This window comes from Pyrus communis, chromosome 8, assembly GCF_963583255.1.
Source record: "Pyrus communis chromosome 8, drPyrComm1.1, whole genome shotgun sequence".
NCBI classification, from domain to species: Eukaryota; Viridiplantae; Streptophyta; class Magnoliopsida; order Rosales; family Rosaceae; genus Pyrus; species Pyrus communis.
Genome location: NC_084810.1, coordinates 11,970,297 through 11,989,909, shown reverse-complemented (window position 1 = coordinate 11,989,909; position 19,613 = coordinate 11,970,297). Strand labels below are relative to the sequence as shown.

Genomic DNA, 19,613 nt, shown 5'->3' with positions numbered 1-19,613 from the left:
CAACGAAATTTATGAATTTGAAAAATTGATTATTTCATAATTTTTTAAATTATTGTTATTAAGGAAGCGTTTGAAATTATTACAATAATTCATGCAATGGAAGAGTTTCGAACTCAAGACGCATGCGTAAACACCTAAAACTCTGTCCACTAGAATATTAGATCATATAAATAGTAATTAATTCTCCTAAATTTGCTTAAAAATTGAGTTCATATGACAAATAGAAAGAAGTCTATAAGTTTATATAATATTTCAAAATTTTCCCTTTTGTTTAATTTAAACACCACATGTGACATCCCGTCCCGGGATTATTAAACGCACGTGTGAAATTACCTTTTTGCCCTTAGGTTGTTTTGTCACGTTGTGGGTTGTTTTGTGTGGTGTGGCATGTGTTGGACCACACACACACACACTCACACACACAGTCACTCTTCCCCTCCCTTTGTCTCTCTCCCCCGTGCCTCTCTCTTCCTTCCCGTTATCACCATACGTACGGACAAACACCAAAACCACCCAAACCATCACGGATCGAGGAAACCAAGGACACCATTCAACTCGTGAGGACAAGGGGAGCACGACCATAGCATTTTCAGGTAAGAACTTCGACGTTTTCACGTCGATATCGCGAGGTCCGTTTTGAGCACTGTTCATGCAACATTAATTTACTTAGTTTTTGGACATTTGAAGCTTGTAGGTGTGTTGGTGAGGTCCTAAGGAGCGTCGGAGTAGTTCGTTGGACGAATTTGGACGTCGGGAAGGCCTAGTTCGAAGTTGGCCGGTTTTTGAGTTTTGAGACAGGTATGATCGCGTAACTTTTAGCCTTTAAAAGTGGTCCAACGTGATTCTACTAGTTTAGGGCTTTCTTTTGGTCCAAGAATCATAGAAAACGGTTGAGAAACGAAGGAGAATAGTTAGTTTAAAGTTTTTCCCAGTTTCCGGCGACCGGAGTCCGGCGAGGGTAGGCCGGAGAAGAAAGGGGAATATTCCGTCAAGTTTGACGGAATATTCCTAACGGCAGTGACGGTATCCGGTTAGATTTGACGGAATATTCCGTCAGTTTAACGGAATATTCCTGACGGCGTCTGTTGACACCGTCAGTGTGCCTGGCACGTGGCCGCGCGTGGGGGGCGCGTAGGTCCGTGCCTGTGCTGGCGCGTGGGGGCGCGTGCGGGGTCCAAAATTTTTTCTAAAAATATGGTTGTGACCCTGAGGTTGTGTAGAGCACGTGGGTATATTCATTTGTCCATTTTGAGCAATGTATGAGAAGTTATTACGAGAAACGGGTTATGTGCTTTAAAGTTAACGTTTTTATAGTTGTTTCGCATTTAGGTGACACGTACCCAGAGGACGAGCGTGCACACGCGAGGCAGGGGGGCTACGACCCTTCTACATACCAGTGAGTGGGCTTTTGTTTTCCGTATATACCTATATACATTTATATTCCCAGAAATTGATTTAAAAAGGGTTATTTGCCTTATGCCATGCATATTATTATTATCGTTTATGCATCATCACATTTATTAGTAGTGGCATGCTTATACATATTTATATGTGGGTGCTGTGGAGGCATAGGTAAGTGCCAGGTAAGCGTTAATTAACGATTGCATTAATTAGTGGTTAAAGATGCTTAGAGAGCTCATAACCTGCACCCCCGGTGTTAGTGCTCCCGCCCAGAGTAGGGCACAGTCCTTCACGTGTTGTTCACCTCCCGCACCATACGCTCAGCTTGGATCCAAGCTAGGTGCATAGGCCTGTCGTACAGACCACAATAGGTGGTTCCGACTCGTAGGTGACCCGCGATTATTCGCACAGCCTTCACGTGATCGTAGCACTAGAGCGTATATATATGTTACACCCAGGCTTGTCGTACAGACCACTTTAGGTGGTTCCGACTCGTGGGCAGGTTTAGATATTGAGATTGAGATTTGAGCTCTAGATGCAGCCGTACAGGTCACGTTAGGTGACTCCGGCTGCCAGATTACATGATATTGATATGGTTATACCTGGGCACTTGCATATCACTTTGAGATTGTGGCATGGCATATTTTGAGCATGATTGGTATACCCTTGAGCATGTTTTGCATGTTTACACATACGTATATATGTTTATTTTCTGGGAAGTATACAGGTTTTACGGCGAGGGGTTAGAAAGTATTTTGTAAATGGTTTTAGAAAGAATTGTTTTTGCCCACTCACGCTTTTGTTTTGCGCCCCTCCAGGTTCTAGTTGCTTAGCCGTTGCGGTGGTTTCCCTTGTGAGCTTTTCGGCGTTCTGACAGACACTCCACATCGTAGGGTCGCCTTCGGGCGTACTATTGTTGTCGTTTTATTTGGACTGCTATAGACCTGCTCTGAATTTGTATCGCACTAACTAGCACTCATTTTAGTACTTGTATGCTAGTTTTTAATTATTCGTACTTTTATATTACTACTTACTAGCTTCCGCACGTGCACATGGCTACGTCACCTTTGTGTGACGGCCAGCACGCTCCGATCTCGGTCGGGGTGTGTCAGTTTGGTATCAGAGCCTAGGTTTGGCAGTCCTGTGTCCTTGTGAGTATTCTAATAATTTTGGTGTCTTCTGTCAGAACTATGCCGCCTCGTCGGGAACCCCGTCGCTCTTCTGAGCCTATGTTCCCCGATATTACTCAGTTGGGGGAAGCTTTTGCTACAGCCCTTCAGGCAGTGATGCGCCCTCCCCAGAGGACTCCTCTGGAGACCATGTACAATCTGAAGTTGGATAAGTTTAAGGGCAGTGAGGGACCCGAGAGCGCAGAGCGCTGGCTAGAACACATAGAGAAGACTTTCCGGGTGCTACATAATCAGGGGAACTTGCCTATGGAGAGGTGGGTCGAGACGACCGCTTGGTTTCTGGATACGGAGTCGGCAGCTTGGTGGGAGCAGGAGCTTCGTAGGTTGACTCCGGATCAGAGGATTGATTGGAACGTGTTTACGGGGTTGTTTAGGAGAAGATATGTACCCCCTGAGTACATTGACCGCAAGAAGCAGGAGTTTTCCGAACTGAAACAGCGGAAGATGTCAGCGAATGAGTAATACCGTAAGTTTACGGACTTGTCCCGTTATCACCCTGATGTCGCTGGTAATCCGGCGGAGATGCTCCGTCTTTTCCGTCTGGGCACCAGGAAGAAGTGGCGTTCTATGGCGTCTACGGTCCACAGCGAGACTTATCGGGACTTCTATGAGATACTGTTGAGGATCGAGGATTCCGAGAATATGTCGAGCGATACTGATGAAGAGAAGGACGGCAACCAGAAGAAAGATGACAAAGGCAAAGGTCAGGCATCGCTCGGGGCCCGTCAGACTCAGAGCTTCAAGAGAGGTGGAGCTAGTTCTAGTTCTTCGAGTGGTGGCTTCAGTGCCACTGGGCAGGGTCGTGGAGGTAGATTTTCTGGTGGCGCTAGAGGCCAGAGGCAGGGCGATGGTGGGCGAGGCAGAGCCCCTATTTGCCGCAGGTGTAACAACCGACATTTCGGTGAGTGTAGACGTGGTAGCAACGGTTGTTTCACATGTGGACAGGTGGGACATAGAGCGGCAAATTGTCCCCAGGGTCAGCAGCAGCAGAAACCACAGCAGACCTTTATGCCACCGCCTGCACCACTCCAGCAGATCCAGGGTCCTAGTAGTTACAGCCAGACGGGTCGAGGTGGTGCTTACCACTATCAGGGTGATGCTGTCCCTTATGCTCCGGGGCAGTATCAGTACCCTCAGGATCCCTATTCCCAGGGTGGCTATCCCCAGTATTCGGGCGGCTATGTGCCGTATCCTCCAGCCCCAGCGGGTGGTTCACAGTGGTATCAGGGAGGACAGTATCAGCAGGGGGAGATTGCCACTAGCAGTGCAGGATCTTCGAGACAGTCGGGCCAGCCCAGTCAGGGGCGTGGTGCTCAGGGACGCGGTGTTCAGGCGAGCCGAGGCCGCGGTGGGCGTCAGCAGGGACAGGGGCGTCTTCACAATATTTCTCTGCAGAACGCTCAGAACAACCCAGACTTGATTATGGGTACGTTGAACATTCTTGGTTGTTTTGCTAGAGTCTTAATTGATTGTGGAGCTACACATTCCGTAATTTCTCATACATTTGCTCAAGCGACGCAACCTCGCCCCACACCCCTAGGGTATGATTTAGAGTTGGTTATGCCTAGGGGAGAGAGTTGCGTTGTAGATTGTGTGTACCCGGGGTGTCCAGTGATCGTAGAGGGTGTTGCTTTGTCAGCCGATCTTATCCCGTTAGATATTGTGGACTTTGATGTGATTCTGGGCACGGATTGGTTGCACTTCTATCGTGCCAACATTGACTGTTATGGAAAAGTGGTTACGTTTCACCGACCTGGACTACCTGTGGTTACCTTCGTGGGTGAGCAGAGTGGGGTGAAATATGGCGTTATTTCGGCGCTACGAGCGAAAAAGTTGTTAACTAAGGGTTGTCAGGGGTATCTGGCTCATGTGGTGCTGGATGAGGTTGTTACTAGCAGAATAGAGGATGTGAGAGTGGTCAGACACTTCCCTGATGTATTTCCTGAGGATTTACCTGGGTTACCCCCAGATCGAGACGTAGAGTTCACCATTGAGTTGATTCCAGGTACCAATCCTATTTCTTTAACTCCTTATCGTATGGCTCCTGCGGAGTTAAGGGAATTGAAAGTTCAGCTGCAAGAGTTAGTAGATAAAGGATTTATCCAGCCTAGTACTTCGCCTTGGGGTGCTCCAGTGTTGTTTGTGAGAAAGAAGGATGGAACTTTGAGACTGTGCATCGACTACAGGCAACTCAATCGGGTGACGATTAAAAACCGTTATCCATTGCCTCGTATCGATGATTTGTTCGATCAGCTGAGAGGTGCTTGCGTGTTCTCTAAGATAGACTTGAGGTCTGGTTACTATCAGCTGAAGATCAGTAGGGATGATGTCCCTAAGACGGCGTTCAGGACTCGTTACGGTCATTACGAGTTTCTGGTTATGCCATTTGGGTTGACGAATGCACCAGCCGCCTTTATGGATTTGATGAACCGAGTATTCCAGCCTTACTTGGATAGATTCGTCATTGTCTTCATTGACGATATTCTGGTGTATTCTAAGTCGAAATCGGAGCATGTTCGACATCTTACTTTGGTGTTGAAAAGGTTGAGGGAACACCAGTTATATGCTAAGTTTAGCAAGTGCCAGTTCTAGTTAGACCAAGTTGCGTTCTTGGGGCACGTCATTTCTGCTCAGGGTATTTTGGTTGACCCTCAGAAGGTTGCAGCGGTAGAGAGTTGGGAGCAACCGAGAACCGTCACCGAGGTGAGAAGTTTCCTTGGTTTGGCAGGGTATTATCGGAGATTCGTTAAGGATTTTTCGGTGATTGCCTTACCACTGACGAGGTTAACGAGGAAGGATGTCAAATTTGAGTGGGATGATAAGTGTGAGCAGAGTTTCCAACGGTTGAAGCATTGTCTCACTCATGCACCTGTTTTGGCACTCCCAGACGATAGTGGTGATTTCGAGGTTTACAGCGATGCTTCCTTGAATGGTTTGGGATGCGTATTGATGCAGCATGGTAGGGTGATTGCTTATGCTTCGCGGCAGTTGAAACCTCATGAGAGGAATTACCCTACACATGATTTGGAGTTGGCTGCTATCATTTTTGCGTTAAAGTTGTGGAGGCACTATCTTTACGGAGAAAAGTGCAGGATCTTTACGGATCACAAGAGTCTCCAGTATCTCTTTACTCAGAAGGAACTCAATCTTCGTCAGCGGAGGTGGTTGGAGTTGCTCAGCGATTACGATTGCACGATTGATTATCATCCTGGTCGTGCGAACGTAGTGGCTGATGCACTTAGCAGGAAGTCACAGGGCCGTATTAATGCGTTGTACGCTAGTCGTGCTCCTCTTTTGGTGGACTTGCGTACTACGGGGGTAAGGCTAGAAACCGAAGATCGAGATGTGGCATTACTTGCTAATTTCCAAGTTAGGCCGATACTTGTTGATCGGGTGCTTGAAGCCCAAGTAACTGATCAGGAGACTCAAGAACTTATTCAAGCTCGAGAGCAAGGAAGGAGGCGAGACCTCAGAGTTCGGGATTCGGATGGCATGTTGATGCTAGAAGGTAGAATGTTCGTGCCTAAGAGTGTGGAGTTGAAGAAAGAAATTCTCGATGAAGCACATATCTCGGCTTATGCCATGCACCCAGGAGCTACTAAAATGTATCATACCATTCGACCGTTTTATTATTGGCCGGGTATGAAGAGGGAGATAGCCGAGTATGTGAGCAGGTGTGCTGTTTGTCAGCAAGTTAAAGCAGAAAGGAAGAAGCCGTTTGGGTTGTTGCAGCCGCTTCCCGTTCCAGAGTGGAAATGGGAAAATATCACCATGGATTTTGTGTACAAGCTCCCGCGTACACATAATGGCTTTGACGGCATTTGGGTGATCGTCGATCGACTCACTAAGTCGGCTCATTTTATTCCTGTGAGGGAGAAGTATTCTCTGAGCCGTTTAGCGGAGTTGTTCATTTCGAAGGTTGTAAAGTACCACGGTGTCCCAGTGAGTATTGTCTCGGATCGTGATCCACGATTCACATCGAAGTTTTGGGTAGCTTTCCAGGAAGCTTTGGGCACGAGATTACTTTATAGTACGGCATATCATCCACAGACCGACGGGCAGTCAGAGAGAACTATTCAGACCTTGGAGGATATGCTGCGAGCTTCGGTGTTGCAGTTTGGTGACGCTTGGCACCAAAGATTGGATTTGATGGAATTTGCTTACAACAACAGTTTTCATTCGAGCATTGGCATGGCGCCATTTGAGGCCTTGTATGGCAGAGCTTGTCGCACACCGTTGTGTTGGTCAGAGGTTGGCGAAAGAGTTTTAGTGGGTCCAGAGATTGTCGAGGAGACTACTCAGAATGTTCAGGTGATTAAGTCTAACCTGAAAGCAGCTCAGGACAGGCAGAAGAGTCTAGCGGATCGGCGTGCTACGGACAGAACATATGAGGTCGGAGATTGGGTATTTCTGAAGCTTTCACCGTGGAGAGGTGTTGTGCGGTTCGGAAAGAAAGGGAAGTTGAGTCCCAGGTACATCGGACCATACGTGGTCACAGAACGAGTTGGCGAGGTAGCTTACAGGTTGGAGTTGCCCCCGGAGTTGGCTAGAGTGCATAATGTTTTTCACGTGTCTATGCTCCGACACTATGTTGCTGATCCATCTCACGTGATACCTCCTCAACCACTAGAATATTAGATCATATAAATAGTAATTAATTCTCCTAAATTTGCTTAAAAATTGAGTTCATATGACAAATAGAAAGAAGTCTATAAGTTTATATAATATTTCAAAATTTTCCCTTTTGTTTAATTTAAACACCACATGTGACATCCCGTCCCGGGATTATTAAACGCACGTGTGAAATTACCTTTTTGCCCTTAGGTTGTTTTGTCACGTTGTGGGTTGTTTTGTGTGGTGTGGCATGTGTTGGACCACACACACACACACTCACACACACAGTCACTCTTCCCCTCCCTTTGTCTCTCTCCCCCGTGCCTCTCTCTTCCTTCCCGTTATCACCATACGTACGGACAAACACCAAAACCACCCAAACCATCACGGATCGAGGAAACCAAGGACACCATTCAACTCGTGAGGACAAGGGGAGCACGACCATAGCATTTTCAGGTAAGAACTTCGACGTTTTCACGTCGATATCGCGAGGTCCGTTTTGAGCACTGTTCATGCAACATTAATTTACTTAGTTTTTGGACATTTGAAGCTTGTAGGTGTGTTGGTGAGGTCCTAAGGAGCGTCGGAGTAGTTCGTTGGACGAATTTGGACGTCGGGAAGGCCTAGTTCGAAGTTGGCCGGTTTTTGAGTTTTGAGACAGGTATGATCGCGTAACTTTTAGCCTTTAAAAGTGGTCCAACGTGATTCTACTAGTTTAGGGCTTTCTTTTGGTCCAAGAATCATAGAAAACGGTTGAGAAACGAAGGAGAATAGTTAGTTTAAAGTTTTTCCCAGTTTCCGGCGACCGGAGTCCGGCGAGGGTAGGCCGGAGAAGAAAGGGGAATATTCCGTCAAGTTTGACGGAATATTCCTAACGGCAGTGACGGTATCCGGTTAGATTTGACGGAATATTCCGTCAGTTTAACGGAATATTCCTGACGGCGTCTGTTGACACCGTCAGTGTGCCTGGCACGTGGCCGCGCGTGGGGGGCGCGTAGGTCCGTGCCTGTGCTGGCGCGTGGGGGCGCGTGCGGGGTCCAAAATTTTTTCTAAAAATATGGTTGTGACCCTGAGGTTGTGTAGAGCACGTGGGTATATTCATTTGTCCATTTTGAGCAATGTATGAGAAGTTATTACGAGAAACGGGTTATGTGCTTTAAAGTTAACGTTTTTATAGTTGTTTCGCATTTAGGTGACACGTACCCAGAGGACGAGCGTGCACACGCGAGGCAGGGGGGCTACGACCCTTCTACATACCAGTGAGTGGGCTTTTGTTTTCCGTATATACCTATATACATTTATATTCCCAGAAATTGATTTAAAAAGGGTTATTTGCCTTATGCCATGCATATTATTATTATCGTTTATGCATCATCACATTTATTAGTAGTGGCATGCTTATACATATTTATATGTGGGTGCTGTGGAGGCATAGGTAAGTGCCAGGTAAGCGTTAATTAACGATTGCATTAATTAGTGGTTAAAGATGCTTAGAGAGCTCATAACCTGCACCCCCGGTGTTAGTGCTCCCGCCCAGAGTAGGGCACAGTCCTTCACGTGTTGTTCACCTCCCGCACCATACGCTCAGCTTGGATCCAAGCTAGGTGCATAGGCCTGTCGTACAGACCACAATAGGTGGTTCCGACTCGTAGGTGACCCGCGATTATTCGCACAGCCTTCACGTGATCGTAGCACTAGAGCGTATATATATGTTACACCCAGGCTTGTCGTACAGACCACTTTAGGTGGTTCCGACTCGTGGGCAGGTTTAGATATTGAGATTGAGATTTGAGCTCTAGATGCAGCCGTACAGGTCACGTTAGGTGACTCCGGCTGCCAGATTACATGATATTGATATGGTTATACCTGGGCACTTGCATATCACTTTGAGATTGTGGCATGGCATATTTTGAGCATGATTGGTATACCCTTGAGCATGTTTTGCATGTTTACACATACGTATATAAGTTTATTTTCTGGGAAGTATACAGGTTTTACGGCGAGGGGTTAGAAAGTATTTTGTAAATGGTTTTAGAAAGAATTGTTTTTGCCCACTCACGCTTTTGTTTTGCGCCCCTCCAGGTTCTAGTTGCTTAGCCGTTGCGGTGGTTTCCCTTGTGAGCTTTTCGGCGTTCTGACAGACACTCCACATCGTAGGGTCGCCTTCGGGCGTACTATTGTTGTCGTTTTATTTGGACTGCTATAGACCTGCTCTGAATTTGTATCGCACTAACTAGCACTCATTTTAGTACTTGTATGCTAGTTTTTAATTATTCGTACTTTTATATTACTACTTACTAGCTTCCGCACGTGCACATGGCTACGTCACCTTTGTGTGACGGCCAGCACGCTCCGATCTCGGTCGGGGTGTGTCACCACCATTCATCTAAGTCCACACCAATTTTAATCTATGCCCCCCAAAAAAATTCACGTTTATTACCAATTTGCCCTTAAACACCAACTAAACACACGCACAATTCCTAATCTTTAACTTGAAAAATCTAATTCTCTTAAAAATAAACTTGAAGTCTATATGCTTATTTTAATTTGATTGAACACTAGAAGCAAAGGTTTTCATATGTATGTTTTTCCAAAAAAGTAATAGCTCCCAACAAAGCACCCATGCTGAATGCAGTTTTAAAAAACACAGGAACTATATATATTGTAGAGCTTAAAATAATTCTAAAAATCATAGAGGGAACACGTAGACTTATGCTCAAAAAAGACAATATTGCTCTCATTAAATAGGCATGCTTCTCAAATACTCTCACGCGCAGCTCAGCACCCCTGAAACTCCAAGCAGCTGAATACGACTGCTCAGCGGAATGGGCTTCCATAATAGTTGGGTAAGGTGGCCTGTGTAATTGGAATTTGTATTATCCGAAGAGAGTGAGACCTACGAAACATTATAAGGAAAAGGAAACTTGTTGAAAGTGACAAGACGTGACACATAGATATGACCAATGGAGAGATCAATAGAACGGTAACCTTTATGATGAGAAGTATAACCTAGAAAGACACAGGGTTTAGAACGACTCTCTAACTTGTGAGCAACATACGGTTGAAGATGAGGAAAATAAAGATAACCAAAAATGCGAAGATGGGAACAAGTGGGAAGATGACCAAAAAGAACTTGATAAGGAGTGGTCCAATCTAAAACAGGTGTGGGAAGAAGATTAATAAGGTGAGCTGCAGTAAGAGCCACTTCAACCCACAAGGTGTGATGTAAGTCGGCTGTGTGGAGAAGATAGTGAATAAGGGTGGCAACGTTGTGATATTTTCGTTCAAAAAGCCCATTTTGCTGTGGAGTGTAGGGGCAAGAATACCGTTATTAGATGCCGTGCTCATGACAAAAGGTAGAAAAGGATGGATTGACATATTCGGTACCACTATCACTTGGAGAACTATAATAGTGGCATGAAACAGGTTATGAATCATGGAAACAAAGGTTTTAAAGTGATCAAAGACCTCAGATTTTCGTTTCATAGGATAAATTCAGGAATAACAGGAAAAATCATCATTATAGAGTACATAGTAATGAAAACCACTAACAGAAGGAACTAGAGACATCTACACATCATAATGAATTATATATATATAAAAAAGGAAGAACCACAAATATTATTATTATTATTATTATTATTATTATTATTATTAGCACTCCAAAAATCTCATTTGGCACTCTAAACTTTTTATTATTAGAAAGAAAAATATACTTGTGAGGAGTGTAGAATGAGATTTTTGTAGTGCTAATAGCAATTCCCTATTATTGTTACTATTATAAAAAGAATAATTGGGTAGACTTGCTAAGGGCACAATCGGTACAAAAAGATTTATCAACTTTGATAGTAGGACGTAAACTAGAACAAAGATGTGACATGATTGATGACGATGGAAGACCAAGATGTTGGTGCCAGGTGGTGGAAGAGACGTCGGTATAGGCTTGAGGGACAACAAAGATGGTGGAAGAGAGAGACAATGAATAAAACTTATCTTTGCAGAGGCCTTGAAACAACAACACGCAGGTAAGTAAGTTATATATTTGATAAAAATTGGGAACAATGACCAAGAATATTGAATTGTCTTGGGTGAAACGAGCAACATAGAAAAGATTTTTTAGGAAGGTCAGGAAGAAAAAAGGTATTTTGAAGAGTAAAATTAGAACCAAAAGAAAGAGGAATGGTACCGGTATGGGTAATGTTCCTAGCATCACCATTACCCAAGTAGACATTAGAAGGATCGACATATGGATGCATATGAGGAACAAGATGATTGACCCATCATGTGGTGGGTATCACCGGTGTCAAGATACCAAACAAGTTCCAGTTGCTAGGTAAATTGGGCTCTAGCGAAGGGTGGGGCCTGGTCAATCCCATTGTAACAATGTGGATATGTTTGTTGGGTATCTTGAGAGGTGTTACAGTCGTAGCACCAAGCTGGGCTAAGGATGAAGGTTGCTGTAGTGGGCTGAGAAGTGCATTAGGCCTGGGAGTTGGCTGGACTACAGGGCTGCAGAGGCAAGAAAGTGGGCTAGGCATTTTAGGGATAATTCTTGGCTAAACCCATGTTGAAGTACTGTGGCGGTTGTGCATGCAATAGCTATTGATAGATGTTGTTGAGCTGGGCCACATAGGCTTACTGCTGTCGATTGAAGTTAGTCTAAGACCTACGATCTCTCTTGAAGTTAGTCTTTCATTGTTGTCAAAAATCGCGAAAGGGCGTACCAGGCAAAGCTTTTTTTTTATTGAATAAGAAATGAGCTCACCTAGATCCAAGTTTGCCCAGTGCGGCGGGTCGGGCCAATCAAATTCTAGATTGAAGTCCGGTTGGTGACATCTACTACCCGACCTTTGCCAATCCCATGAACCACACTAGCCTTCACGCCTGCCTCCACCACCACAGCTAGAGTTGCCATGACCACTATTAGGCTGAGAATTCGTATATGATAGGGGATTCACCATGAGAAGGGCTTGTCCTTTATGAACGCCATAATTATTTTTGGGATTTTGTTGGTCAAAGGTTTGGAACGTAACTCGATGAAGGAAGAAAAATGACCATTGATCAAGGTGATGATAAATATCTGGTAATCAGGGCCAAGTCCACAAATAGTACACATAACGAGATCTTTATTTGAAATAGGTTCATTAATTTCAGCAAGTTGATCAACAATAAATTTGGCTTCTTGGATGTAGATATCCGCGGTCTTAGAGCCTTTGGACAAATCCAAACGCATAGTGGCTACATTTGCAGCAGAGGTTTGAGAAAAATGTATAGGATGTAGCACAACCAATAGTGAGATAATGTAAAGATTTAGAGGTTGTACTTGTGGAGCAAAAAATGATCAAGAAAATTATGAAGGCGACACGTGAACTTTTAGGTAAAAAGGGCAAAATTACCCTCAAGGCACACCGGGATTCCCACTTGCATGCAACGGACAATAACGGCTCAATCAAGGAAGAGTCAAAGGTGATCAAAATGATATTTATTCAAATCTCTCTCATCACTCCTCATCAAATTCTTATTCAAAAGGTAACTCCCAATTTTCCTATTTAATTTAGGATTAATTGCCTTATTAATTGCAAGATATTATCTCACATAATATCTTGCAATTATTCTCCAATTACACCATATATGGCCTGCCACTTTTCTCCAAATAGGGCTGGCCACTCCCCTATAAATAGACCTATTATCCCACTAAAAAGCTAAGTCATTTGCTACCCACAAACTCCTAAACACATTGTTTTCAGAATTATAACTTTCGTATCGAAGATTCTTCGGCCAAACACCCCCCCCCCCAAATTCATTGTGGGCGCATGAGGCTTTTGGCCTTAATCTTAGGTGTTATTATTTTGCAGGTGCATTTTCGTCAAAGGAGAAGACGGCAGAAATTTACATCCATAGTACTCATGAAATAGCTAAGTACCAGTTTGTCTTGTTGATACCAACGAAGATACTCATGATTGGGAATTTTGGGAGGAAAGAGAAGGTCGACTTCAATGTATTTAGGATTGGCAATGGTGGGTGGGGGAGAGGGAGATGAACTATCGATGTATTTCCAGAGGTCATGACCAATGAGAAAAGCTTTGAGTTGACAAACCCAAACAATATAGTTGGTGATAGAAAGCTTAAAGAAGTTTGCAGTGTTTGACCAGGAAGAGAATAAGAAGATGATGCCATGAGAGGAGAAATATGAACGACAAGCTGAAGTTTTATTTATTTATTTATTTTTATTTTTTATTTATTTATTTTGTTTGTAAATATTTTTTTATGTTTGGGACAACAAGAGAAGGGAAGGGGAGGAACCCTAGTACCTAATAAAAACCTAGACGAGTGATACCATGTATAATTATGACGTCTTGTATTGATGTGTGAAAAATATTACAATATATATAGGTTTGTATTATTCCTTATATTGAGTTGTGGAAAGAATCCTAGACTAATTACAGTTGGAAATTATACTCCTAATTACATGCTACATTTACATAGTGAATTCCGGGTTAATTAAATTTGTTCTAACATCAACTAATAAGTTAACTCTTACATAAATCGATTCATATCTTTGTTGAATGATTCAAAACTTCAAAAACATCATCTATCCGTAAAATTACATCATTGTCCATATCTTTTGTTTTTGTTCAATTTTGATTAGAGTCTTAAAAAGATAATTTTATAGGATTTTTGATTGGGAATTATGGTTCTATTAATATATAGTTTATATTATACAATAAGATACTAAATACGTTTCACATTTAAAGTTTAAATTAGGTCAAACGGCGGAAATAAAATTTCCCGAACAGTAAACAGACAAAGTAGAAACAACTCCGAAACCCAGGAGCCGCAATCAAACCAAAACCCGGAAGGGCAGAAGTAGAATTGGAGCACGACAGCAAACATTGGGAGAGAGAAACAAAACAATGAGCAAGAACATCTCTCTGATTCTGATGGGTTGCGGCGGCGTTGGGCGTCAGCTGCTCCAGCACATTGTCTCCTGCCGATCACTTCACGCCAAACAGGTACTGCTTCCATTCCATTTCCCAATCATTCTTCCAAATTCAATGCCTCCGGTTGTTGTTGTTGTTGATGTGCGGTATTGATGGGATAATCTTGATGTGGGCGGGCACGGGGCAGGGAATCTACCTGAGAGTAGTGGGAGTAAGCGACAGTAAATCCTTACTCGTTGCATCCGACGCTTTCACCATGGAGCTGCCTGATGACTTTTTATTGGAAGTTTGCCGGGCCAAGTCGAATGGCGCTTCTCTCTCCACGCTCAGTGGTTATGGTAACTTCACTTCCCCGTGAAATTATGAGATGATTAATTGGGTTTTCGATCTTTTGTTTTAGCTGGTGTTTGTTTCGTATGCTTAGTATTTGTTGTTTTGTAAAGGTGAGTTCCAGGTATTCGCGAATTCGGAATCAACCAAAAAGATTGTAGATGTTGCTGCATTCTTGGGTAAATCAACAGGTTTGTGGCGTGTGTGATGATCTTTTGCAATCTTTTCACCAAAATGAACGATTTCAACGTCATTTGTTTGAAATTTTTGTTTTGTTTTCGTTTCGCAAAGGTTTGGCACTTGTCGATTGCTCTGCCAGTTCTGATACTATTCCTTTACTAACCCAAGCGGTGGATTTGGATTGTTGCATTGTCATGGCAAATAAGAAGCCTCTTACTTCAACAATGGTACTAAACTTTTTCAATAATGTTCTAATACCAAGAAAATATTGATAGTGACAAATTTTACTCTTACGGCAATCAATGCAAATGTTCATTCTGTAAATACGAGGCAAAAGGGCTTCGTTCTGCTATTTTCTTGTTCATTTTACTTGTATATCACTGATTTCTGGTAGTTTAACTTCCACACCACCCAATGATGCATTATGCATGTTTCACCTACAGGAGGACTATGACAAATTAGTTTCTCACCCACGTCACATTCGTCATGAGTCAACTGTAAGTTCACTTCTTGCTCCAGTTATTGATGTGTGCTGTGAATTATGACCAGGACATGAAAAGTAGAGTGTGTTTAGAGATGAAATGCTTAGTCTTGTTCATCTATATGGTCTACTATCATTTTGACTTATAATCTGATTCTTAGCACAATTGATATTTGAACCTCAGAATTTTTGTTTACTCATAACATATCCACGATTTTCCCCAACTTATTGTTGACTTCTTATGAAAATTACAGTCAGTCGCCTCTTCATTCCATAGGTTTTTTTAAAACCATTTCATGCAAATTAACAGAAGAAATACTATAGTTAGATCAGTTCTGTAGCTCAAAGGAGCAACAATGGTACATAACTGAAAATGTAAAGAAGATTTTATATTGAAAACTACCTTAAGCCCCACATTTTTTACTTTTCTTCCTCCTCCTGCATCATTTTTATTTCGTTGTTGTTGTCACCCTCTGCATCCTCTGTAGCAGCTAATTACTGTCGTAGACACCCATTTGTTCATTTGCACACACCATCTGTCCAGCATGATACATACATGTGTAATTCATATGACTTGCTCTAGTGGAATAAAACTCTAATAACTGGTAGTGTTGATTGTTTAATCTAATTTGACTGTGCTTTCTCTCTATATACGTACATTTTCTTGCAATTTCCCCTGAATTGATTTTAGATTTGGTAGGTTGGTGCTGGCCTCCCTGTCATAGCATCCTTAAATCGCATACTGTCATCTGGAGATCCTGTCCACCGCATTATCGGGAGTTTGAGTGGTACCAAAGTTTTCCCTTGGCTTTCTTGCATTTTTAACATAAGCCACCTGCATGTATCTGAGTATTTGTACTGATATATGTTTCATCTTATGTACATGTGATAGGGACATTGGGGTATGTAATGAGTGAGCTTGAAGGTGGAAAGCTACTAAGTCAAGTTGTTCGTTCTGCTAAAAACCTGGGTTACACTGAACCAGGTTTTGAATGTTTTTAACTTTGTAGTAAATCACGGATTGATCATCCGAAGTTTATATTATCCCTTTTATTTATTGAGTTATTATTTCCCACTGTATATAAGTAGGACTGTAGGACTAAGAAGTATGTCTTGAGCTTCGTGAGCATTTGTCAGTGTGGTCACTTTTGACTCTATATCGTAATTGCAGATCCACGCGATGACCTTAGTGGGATGGATGTTGCAAGAAAGGTGTGGACATGGTTTTTTGTGTGTGTTTAAATTCACTTTAATCAGCTGAAAGTTCAAACAACAATATCATAATATGAAAGAAAACTCGAACGATATGATGAAAATATAAATGATTTGATGTTGAAGCTCTAGCAACACCTCATAAATTTCTAATACCATCTTACACAGGCTTTGATACTAGCTAGGCTTCTTGGTCAGCGCATTAACTTGGATGACATTAAGGTTGGTACTATCTACTGCTTTTGTCATATATATATATATATGATTTATCACACTTGTCCCTACGTTCATGTTGTGAACTTATATTTTATTACTTTTATGATTGCTATTTCATTGTTTAGATTGAGAGTTTGTATCCTGAAGAAATGGCACCTAGTGTAATGTCTATTGAAGACTTTCTGGGAAGTGGGCTATTATTGCTCGATAAAAATATCCAAGAGAGAGTCTCTAAGGCTTCTTTGGATGGGAAGGTGCTACGTTACGTCTGTGTGATTGAGGACTCAAGGTACTCTTTTCTACATTTATGTTCAAAATGCGATATGCTAAAAGAAGCACTCTCTCTAGCGTGTATGCATGTTTGCATTGGTTTTTTAGTTTTTCAGTGTGCATGTGTTCATATAAGCAAAGGTCAATTGTTCCCTATATGTGAGGCACTAGGATTCAGTTAATGGATGGTTTGGATTACGAAGCACCTATTTTTTTTTCATTAGGTCAATGGATGGTTTGGATTACGAAGCACCTATTTTTTTTTCATTAGGTCACAAAGACTCTGTTAGACTTCCAAATTAGGTTGGTAAGTTGTGTTAAAATATGAAGGCGCTTGTTGAGGACGGTGTCTTCATTTTACAGTCACCCCATAATGGTATTGTTGGTATTCCGTGGAGAGAGAAGAGGGTCCAGTGTGAATCCAGGTGAGAGAAATATTCATTGGAACCAATTTTATGAAACCTAGATTGGTAGGTGTTGCGTATGTATAAATGCGTTCAAATGTATTTTTGGTGATTTTCCAATTTTGTTCTGAATTGGGAACATAAATGCTTATGGATGAAAGCAAGCCAACGTTTAGAACTTTTTATTTTGGTAATTTTGTATCCTTATTTTAACAAAAAAAAAAGAAAAAAAAAAGAAAAAAAGAAAAAAGAAAAAAAAAGGTTGCATCTCACCATAACTGACCACGCCAAACTTTCTTAGTGGACCCATGGTTGGTTGCTTGCCAACGTAGTCTGTCTAGCAGTTGGCATTGGCTAAGGAATAAGATGTTGTAGATCAGGGTAATAAACACATCTTTGTCAAGAATACACTACAAATGTACTTCAAGTTGTTTATTCATCTTTACAGATGGCTTAGAGGCAGTTGTTCATCCTCTTTCATCTAGTCAAACTTCTTTATATTCTCATACTCCATCTGAGAATATTAAAACGATCAACACAAAAAGTAAGGTAGGAAACAGAAAATGTTAAAAGGAGGCTTTATGCATCTTCTGAAAACTCTTTAGGACTTCTTGATCCTTCAAAGTGGAAAGCGGGCATTATATGTATATTTCTGCTGTTCTTTATGGTCATGATCATGATAACCAATCTTTTGAATGCAGTACCGTAAAAATTTTATGAATTTTGAGTTACATCCTCTCATTCTACTACTTTACACTTGTGATTTTGCATATCATATACTAACTCATTTCTTTACAAAGATGGTGTGATACTAACTGATCCCAGCATTTGGTAGTTGTGAAGTTGGCATTCAAGAGCTTCCCAAGGATTCTGCTTTGGGAAGGCTGAGAGGAAGTGACAATGTGGTAAGCCCATTTCTTTACAAATTTACTTTTGACAGTTAAATAAAGATATTTTTTGACAATGCACAAATGAAAATAAAGTGGACATGCGATATAAACCTTACACCGTGCAATTCATTAATTGCACCTCAGGTCTTGTATTAGAGTTTTCATGGATGAGATTATTCGGGAAAGCAAGGTCATGTATCAAATTTCTTTGTCAACTTGTTCCTGGGAGACATAAGGAGGGAGACAAAATTATAGATTTCACTACGAAATGGTCAATAAAATAGAGAAGTTTGACCATTTATGGAACAAATCTTGAATTGACGATCAAAGTTCCAAGACAAATAGTTAGCATATATTGGAATTGGACAGCAAATCAAAGTTACTTAAAAGTAATTTGCGTATATTGATCATTTCGTTAATAGCACAGATGAAGTTTGGCAATTCTTAACTGTTTATGAAATTGCAGTTGGAGGTTTACAGTCGATGCTATAAAGACCAACCGCTGGTGATTCAAGGAGCTGGAGCCGGCAATGATACTACAGCAGCTGGTGTCCTTGCTGATATCGTTGATATTCAGGATTTATTTCCTTGAACGCTTTTTCTGTACGTTACATCGGAGAAACTCGATGCAGATACATTGTTTAGTATCTTTATGAGGTTATGCATCTGGGATTTTAGAGATCTCACCTTCCAGAATTTAGTGATGCATTTTGCTAATAATGGGGGACTTGGTGATTTAGCAATGCATTTGGCAGTTAAAATCTTACATCAAGGAAATGCCGCAACGGTTCAGACTATCAACTGCTAATTTTGTTTCAAAGAAACTCGACAAATCATGATCTTGTTACTAGGAAAAGATAAGGTCTGAGTTACGGGAAAGTGTCAGATGGGTGCATGTTTTTCGGTGATCAATTTCTTATTGCTCGATACAAATCTGCCATAAAAGATGATAAATCTGCCATGAGAACTAAAAGCGACCGATACAAATCATGAGAACTAAAAGCGATCGATACAAATCATGAGAACTAAAAGATGTTTTTCGGTGATCAATTTCTTACACGGGTACCATGAGAACTAAAAGCGACCGATGCAAATCTGCCATTAAAGATGATAAATCTGGCATCAAATGCACGCATAAAACCATTGCTAAAACAGCGAGGCAATGTCAAACTATCTCTAAAATAGTGAGGCCGCATCAACTTAACAAAGAGACATTCGTACCCAATAAAGGGCAGCGAGGTGGGGTGTTGATTTTAACCTTTGTGTGTTTCGGATAACTTTAAGGGGTAAAAGCTGAATTACTTGGCCTTACCAAAATATCAAGGCTCCCAAATGTGGCGTGGACGAACTTGGCCAAGGAATTGATGATAACCGGTGGCAGACCCAACTTGTGGAGCTTTGATGTTGCTGCCCTTCCCCTCTTCTCATCCCTGGACTTCAACACTACCACCACCCCTTGAGATGCAAGCTGCCTCGCCGCTACC

General features: G+C 42.0%; 1 protein-coding gene across 3 annotated transcripts; it reads left to right on the top strand.

Moving 5' to 3' along the window:
* The first annotated feature begins 13,995 nt into the window (after positions 1–13,995).
* On the top strand, positions 13,996–18,895 carry LOC137743327 (uncharacterized). Of its 3 annotated transcripts, none has more exons than XM_068483196.1 (12): positions 13,996–14,218; positions 14,334–14,478; positions 14,590–14,667; positions 14,768–14,883; positions 15,100–15,153; positions 15,838–15,925; positions 16,030–16,122; positions 16,309–16,349; positions 16,518–16,571; positions 16,691–16,854; positions 18,075–18,144; positions 18,596–18,895. In XM_068483196.1, the coding sequence occupies exons 1-12, from the start codon at positions 14,120–14,122 to the stop codon at positions 18,719–18,721; spliced, it is 1,128 nt and encodes a 375-aa protein (XP_068339297.1). In that variant the 5' UTR covers positions 13,996–14,119; the 3' UTR covers positions 18,722–18,895. The 3 variants fall into 3 exon arrangements, with proteins under 3 accessions (XP_068339297.1, XP_068339296.1, XP_068339298.1); XM_068483195.1 differs by having other exon boundaries at positions 14,334–14,484; XM_068483197.1 differs by lacking the exons at positions 18,075–18,144; positions 18,596–18,895 and adding an exon at positions 17,107–18,036 and having other exon boundaries at positions 14,334–14,484.
* The last annotated feature ends 718 nt before the right edge of the window (positions 18,896–19,613 follow it).